This window comes from Otolemur garnettii, unplaced genomic scaffold, assembly GCF_000181295.1.
Source record: "Otolemur garnettii isolate 467f Iridium unplaced genomic scaffold, OtoGar3 scaffold00059, whole genome shotgun sequence".
NCBI classification, from domain to species: Eukaryota; Metazoa; Chordata; class Mammalia; order Primates; family Galagidae; genus Otolemur; species Otolemur garnettii.
In genome coordinates, this window is record NW_003852454.1 from 5667871 (window position 1) to 5675207 (window position 7337).

Below are 7337 nucleotides of genomic sequence, written 5' to 3' on the forward strand. Positions count from 1 at the left end.
GGGGAGCCTAATGTAATTTCTTGTTGGTAAATCTACACATATCCATAATGATTTCTAGTTGTAAAGTTGCTAAAGATATGTAGTTATTTTTGAGGCCATTAGCTTCTGTTCTAGTGAAATTGTCAAATCCTCCTGGAAGGGTTGGGCTCATACGCACTCATTTAGGGTGTATGAGTCTCCTTAACCATGGCTGCATCAGGCAGTGCCCAGGTGACCAACCATAGCAGATAGGACAACTCTGGGGTCCATGTTTCTGGGGTGAAAACAATCAGGGGCAATCATAGTTTCATCCCATACGTAGTATAGCATTGGCATGAGGCTGCAGTAGCTACTTGGGTTAATTAAGACTGGAGTTTTGGATATTGGGTTTCTGGAATGGATAAGCATGGATGGACTATTTGCTGTCTTAGATTGATGTCTTTTCCACTAGTAGATTGGATTGTGTTCTTAATACTGTCAGGCCTACTGTTCTGTTAACAGAGAGGTTTAAAGCATTTGCTAGATTGAAATGTGCTTAAAAAGAGACGTGCAACTATTTGTTAAAAGATGAAAGATGGTAAATTAGCCTACACAATTGGAATCTAGAGAAAATATAGTACAGTAGAACCTCTGTAAGTTGACCATCCAAAGGACGCTAACAAATTAGTCAACATACAGAGGAGGTCAGCATAAGGAACTAGACCCACTGTACTGACATGTACAAGTGCATGTATGGTCTATGAAAATTAGGTCAACTTAAGGAATGGTCGCTGTAGAGAGGTGGTCAACTGTGAAGGTTACACTGACCACAACTAATATAACTGTATTTAGTTTAGTTGTTTTTTGAAATGTTTGCTGAGGATCTTATTTCAATGTGGAAAGAGACTCTGTTGATGCACTGGTAGTTCTGTGAATTTCTCTTTTGGGTCTTGGGAGAGAATGGAGAGGAGAGGCTAGGCAAATAATTGGCAAGAAAAGCAAATAGTTACAAGTCTATTAACAATGCAGCCTTGTTTACCCACTCTTTGCCTATCTGGATTTCTGAAACTGGATTCCTTGGCTATGTGAACTAGTTAGCACATGAGCACTTTTTTCGTGCTTGGAATTGAAAGCATGCTGGAGGGAACACAGTCATGTATATCTTAGTTGGGCAAGGGCATCCTGTCACTGTCAGGACTTGGTGTAGAGGGATTAATAATGAGAAGTGAGCTGGGAGCAATTTATCAGTGATAGTATCTGGGATTAGTTTTTAGGTCTGAGTCATAGACATTTCCGAATGAATAGATATAAATCAAAAGGCTATTTTACTTTTGAGAATTTTTGATTGCACGATTGAAAGTCGTGTAATCAAAGTGTTAACATTTTTTATTTGTAAAGCAGAGGAGCCTTAAAGACTGCTTCATTAAGTAGATAGGGCCTTGGTTATGAAAAAAATCTAATTTTACCCTAGAGGTTCTTTCAGAGAGGACTGCTTCTGACTGAGTAGTGTCTAGTTTGTAAAACTTAAGTGACATTGTTATTTCTCTTAATTTTTGGTTGACCTGCTAATTTAACGTTTTTATTGTAAGATTGAACCAGGCTTTGGAATATGGAGATAATTTTCTCTAATTTTAAGAGTTTTGGAAGAGTTATTTATTTGGGATGGTGGGAAGAAAACTATGAACAAAATTTAGAATATGAACCTTGTTTCTGAAGGAGCAGAGGAAATGTTTTGAGAAGTTACCAGGTTTTTGTTCACATGTGTTATAAACTTGCTGTGGATATAGGGCAGATAACTTTTCTTACTCACTTTGATTTTTCTCTTGTGAAATATTTCCTTGTGATAATCAACAAAGGCATGATGAAAATAACCTTTAGTAATTACAAATTTAAAGATCTGTCATCTTTTTTGTTTTCAGCATTGGTTGGATGGAACAAAAAGCATCAAAAAGCAAGTAAAAAGTAAGTATTAAAATTATTTTTGTAAAAAGGGAAATTGAATATGTTAGAAATTTTGGTACAGGCGTTAAGAAATCATGATGTATTTTTTAGTATTTGTTTTCTGTAAGTCATTTTAGATATGACTGACCATATTGCCCAAGTTATATAGGTTTGATGCTAATTTAGATTTAGGTGTCTTAGGATTTAAGTCTTTAGGAGAAAGCCTTGCAGCTTGCAAATGGGTTGATGGACTGACCTCCCATAAAATGCCTAATTATTACATAGTAATATCTTTTGTTGGAATTTTCCTCTTTGGCTTTGTTTGGCACCTGCTTTGCTACAGAAAATGTCATGAGATTTTAAGAGTATAATATTTTAAAACTAAGAAGAATGAAGTGAAACAATTCACATAAACTGTCAATACTATTCCTAGCAGTAGCTGAGGGTAAACTAATTTCTAATCCATAATCCAGTTTATCCTCTGTACTATCAGTTTTCAGGCCACCTCAACTTTCGTTTTTACAAAATAATAGGACCACTGAGAATATAGAGGTTAGTGAACTAGCTGAAGTGAATTCGAAAGTGTGTGGGAAGATTTCTTTGTGAGCAATTAGTAGCATAGGCATTCCTCAGACCTGTTAAGAAGGATAGCTCAGTAAGTTTTGGGTCCTAGTAGTTTGCACAATCATGACTTTCATTGAATGCATTTGGCCCTAAACTATTAGAGGTAATCTAGAGCTATCTATTCTGGCATGATAGATGATTGTCAGAGTACTGTGATGGTTCGTACATTTTTAAAAAGTATATCTGGTTCAGCGCCCGTAGCTCAGTGGTTAGGGCGCCAGCCACATACACCAAGGCAGGCAGGTTCCAACCTGGCCCAGGCCTGCTAAACAACAATGACAACTGCAACAAAAAAAATAGCTGGGCATTGTGGTGGGCACCTATAGTCCCAGCTGCTTTGGAGGCTGAGGGAAGAGAATTGCTTAAGCCCAAGAGTTAGACAGCGGTTCTCAATCTGTGGGTCACGACCCACAGGAACTGTATTAAAGGGTTGCAGCATTAGGAAGGTTGAGAACCACTGAGTTAGAGGTTGCTGTGAGCTGTGACACAACAACACACTACCAAGGGCGACATGGTGAGACTCTGTCTCAAAATAAATAAATAAGATAAAAATAAAAAAGTTTACTGATCTTTTTGTGTCAGGTATAAGCTTATGATCTAACTTGAAATAATGCTACAATAACCCGTTACCTTTTTTTTGAGACAGAGTCTCACTATGCCGCCCTCAGTAGAGTGCTATGATGTCATAGCTCACAGCAACCTCAAACTCTTGGGCTTAAGCGATTCTCTTGCCTCAGCCTCCCAAGTAGCTGGGATTACAGACGGCTGCCTAGTCTTTTTTGTTTGAATTGACACTGTTTTTAGCTGACCCCGGCCAGGTGTGAACCCACCAGTCTTGGTGTATGTGGCTGATGCTGTAACCACTGTGCTACAGGCGCCGAGCCCACTCCAGTAGATTTTTGACAGATTTATTGGCTGAAAATTATTGCTCTTTAACTAGCAATAATTAATAATACTAAAGCTGTCTCTCTCTCTTTTTAAAAATGGCAGTCGGTTCACCCTATTGCCTGCATCTTCGAGTTAAGTTTTATTCCTCAGAACCAAATAATCTTCGTGAAGAGCTAACCCGGTAAGAACACCATCGGAGTTGTGCAGGGGAGTTTTGGTATTTTGGGAAGATTGTCTTTAGAATTGTTTCCAAGTAATAAACAACTAGTGAAATGGATTCCTTGCCCCTGCCTGGTAACATGACCTAAGGTAATAGAATTTTATTCTCAGTGTTTAAGTATGTGAGTCTTGTTCTTTAACAGTTTGCAAAATAAAGAGTTGGTTTCCTAATGTCTTCCAAAAGTAATTAGTGAATTCTTTTTGTAACTATTGCCATCAACTCATGAATTTTAAATAGGATTGATGTGTTTTAACACATTGCAATATTATGTTTATTGATGTTCACCTTAATCTTTGGCTAGTAGGAGCTTACTGAAGTTGGCTTGTGACTTTTGTGACTCATTGAAATACCATTATATGAAAAACATTAGCTCTTTGTTTGGTTTGAATAGTTTATGAATAAACTTTATGCTATGTAGACATTTTTATTTTATCTTACCTCCTTGATATTTCTTCATTGCTTTCTGTTATGCATCCATGACTCCATGCACACTTACTATTTATTAACTGAAAAAGTTGAGTTGCTAGAGTCCCTTCAGAAGGATTTCCTCTTGGCTACCCTGACAATGAGAGTATAGCTGTTGTCCATAGTTACGTCCTTGCCTTTATCCCTTCACATGACAGGTGGATTTGATGTCAGAATAAAGTTAAATTAGATGGCAGAGCTCTTTCTCGATAGTTTGCTTTAAACATTTTCTCATAAGATCGCTGTACAGTGTATACTGTGTGGCTTTCTGTTCCTTGCTGTTAACAATCTTGTGATCATGCTTTCATCCTCCTGATGCTTATTCCGTCCCCCCCCCGCCCCAATTTTGGTATTATTATTCCTTTACATGCATTATTGTGGGTACAATTTTATAATTAACAATATTTCTTCTCAAATTAGAAGGGTAAGATTTTTTTCACAGTAGATTTTTCTGTTTAGTTAAATTTGTATCTTTTGTTTTTCTTAGATATTTATTTGTTCTTCAGTTAAAACAAGATATTCTCAGTGGAAAGTGAGTATTAGTTATTTACTACATTTTCTTGGATGGCTGAAAAATTATTTTGAAAACAAGTTTATAAAAAAAGGCCAGCATAAAGTGTGTATTATTTTCATTTATCTTAAAATGAAGGTTATAAAATTGACTGGTCTAACAAATTTGTCTTTGGTCTCAGATTAGAATGTCCCTTTGATACAGCAGTGCAGTTGGCAGCTTATAATCTGCAAGGTAAGCAATTCTTACACTGACTGTTAAGACTAAAGTGTAATCCTTTCTTGTGTCTTTCTAGTTAAAGAATTTCAAGATTCAAATGACATGCAGGAAAAGAAACAACATTCTTTTTGTGTAAACTTTTGTATCCATATCTAGCTCTTTTACTTGTTCTAGAGCATTGCCTTCTTTTTATTCCCTTTTGTTTAGTTGCTCCCTTTTCATCTGTAGCGTTTTCAAACAAAAATCACTGATAATTCAATAAATGTTATGATAGGGCCCTCAGATAATTTTTTCCCTTAAAATTGCAGTGATAAATAAGTAAATTGTTGCTAAAGTCAGATTGTATGCTTTCTTTGGCCTTAAAAATGAATTCATGAAGGAATTACTTAAAACATATTTAAAAGTTCTTGATGGCCATTTAAAAATGTTTTCTAATAAATGAAATTAATGAAAAACTCACTCATACCTTTTTATATTGATCAGATACCATTAAACTTAGGAATTTTTTTATAAAATTGACACTATGAAAGAAAACTATAATTTTAGTCTCTGTTCACAAAAAGGAATAGAAATACTCTTATGGGAGTATAAGTATATATACTAGAATCAATAAACATTAATGATTACGAAGATATTAATAATTTTGTGGATTTTTTTGTGATTTCATATTTACTCCTAATCCCTCTAAGTTTAGTAGTGTTTATTTGCCATGTATAGATAATAAGACTAATGTTTTATGTTTATTTATGTTTTAAATGTACCTAAGACTTTGACTTATTTTGTACTTCTGCTATTGAAGAAAGCGTATTTTCCTATTGATACGGGGACTGGTAAACAGAGGAAATTAACGTGCTTTAAAAATTTGCCACTGGGCGGTGCCCATAGTTCAGGGGGTAGGGCACCAGGCACATACACTGAGGCTGGCAGGTTCGAACCTCACCTGGGCCAGCTAAAAAACAATGGCAACTGCAACAATAACAACAACAAACTAGCCGGGCATTGTGGCAGGTGCCTATAGTTCTAGCTGCTTGGGAGGCTAAGGCAAGAGAATCACTTAGCCCAAGAGTTTGAGATTGCTGTGAGCTATGACACCATAGTGCTCTACTCAGGGCAACAGCTTGAGATTCTATCTCAAAAAAAAAAAGAAATTACCACTGATGTAACTTTTTTTACCTAATCTTATCTCCATTTTTATTGTCTTAATTTCTCTCTAAATTAAAGCTTGTTTTCCCGTCTACAGAATATCAGATAGATCCTAGTTTGGAGTTACTATGCCTTTAGCAGTGTAATTATGGGAAATGTGTGATTGCACATTTTTCCTAAACCTCTCAGATCTACTGAAAATCTGTCATTTTTAATATCTGCATTGCAGCATTTTATTACCTCATTTTCTGTTTTGTGCCTTACTGTGTAAGTTTCATGACAACCAAAGTATGTGGATAACTACAGAAGTTTTGAGGATAGACTGTTATGTCCATTATTTCGCTTCTGGGAAACATAGTTCTTTCCGGGAAACAATGTCCTTTCTGATTCACCTGTGCATGTTTCAACTTGTTGGCTTCTCAGTGTTGCTGGGAGGGCCTAATTTGTTTCCATCTGCGTGGATTTTATGTTTCTTGATTTTTGTGTATCTCAAAACTTTTATCCCACATACATGCTTCTTGAAAGCATGGCTTATACATTTTTGTGTATTTTGTCAAACGTATGACTTAAAGTAATGCTCAATAATAAAATTGTTTAATTTTGGCTTGGCACCTGTAGTTCAAGCGGCTAAGGTGCCAGCCGCATACATCTGAGCTGGAGAATTCGAATCCAGCCCTGGCTTGCTAAACAATAATGACAGCTGCAATCAAAAAATAGCTGGGCGTTGTGGCGGGTGCCTGTAGTCCCAGGGAGGGACTACTTGGGAGGCAGAGACAGGAGATTAGCTTAAGCCCAGGAGTTGGAGGTTGCTGTGAGCTGTGATGCCACGACATTCTACCCAGGGCAACAGCTTGAAGCTCTGTCTCAAATAAATAAATAAATAAAATTGTTTAATTTGGCAGTGCCCATAGCTCAGTGGGTAAGGCGTTGGCCAGATACACCGAGGCTGGAGGGTTCGAACCTGGCTAGGGCCAGCTAAAATCAACAGTGACAACTGCAACAAAAAAATAGCCAGGCGTTGTGGCAGGCACCTGTAGTCCTAGCCCCTTGGGAGGCTGAGGAAGAGAATCTCTTAAGCCTAAGAGTTTAAGGTTGCTGTGAGCTGTGATGCCATAGCACTCTACTGAGGGCAATATGGTGAAACTCTATCTCCAAAAAAAAAGTTTGATTTGTATATGTGACTCTGTTCTATTTTCTCTTAACCCTACTTATATCTTTTACCAAATAAAATGCTTTTCTACTTTTTCTTTCATCTATGGCATCACTATTTTTATAATTCTTAAAAGCTTCATGTAATGTTTTCTGTATCTCTTTGTCCCATGTCTGGTAGTTTACCAGATCCTAATAACTTTTTTTTTTTTTTTTTTT

The 7337-nt window shown here is 36.7% G+C and overlaps 1 protein-coding gene across 3 annotated transcripts in view; it reads left to right on the forward strand.

Moving 5' to 3' along the window:
• EPB41L5 (erythrocyte membrane protein band 4.1 like 5) overlaps positions 1-7337 on the forward strand; it is a 114499-nt gene that overhangs the window by 28313 nt on the left and 78849 nt on the right. For all 3 annotated transcript variants that reach the window (XM_003792637.3, XM_023514812.1, XM_023514813.1), the window contains exons 4-7: positions 1878-1920; positions 3514-3592; positions 4584-4628; positions 4789-4841. In XM_003792637.3, the coding sequence (XP_003792685.1) occupies positions 1878-1920; positions 3514-3592; positions 4584-4628; positions 4789-4841 (220 nt within the window). The remainder of the gene's footprint in view (positions 1-1877; positions 1921-3513; positions 3593-4583; positions 4629-4788; positions 4842-7337) is intronic.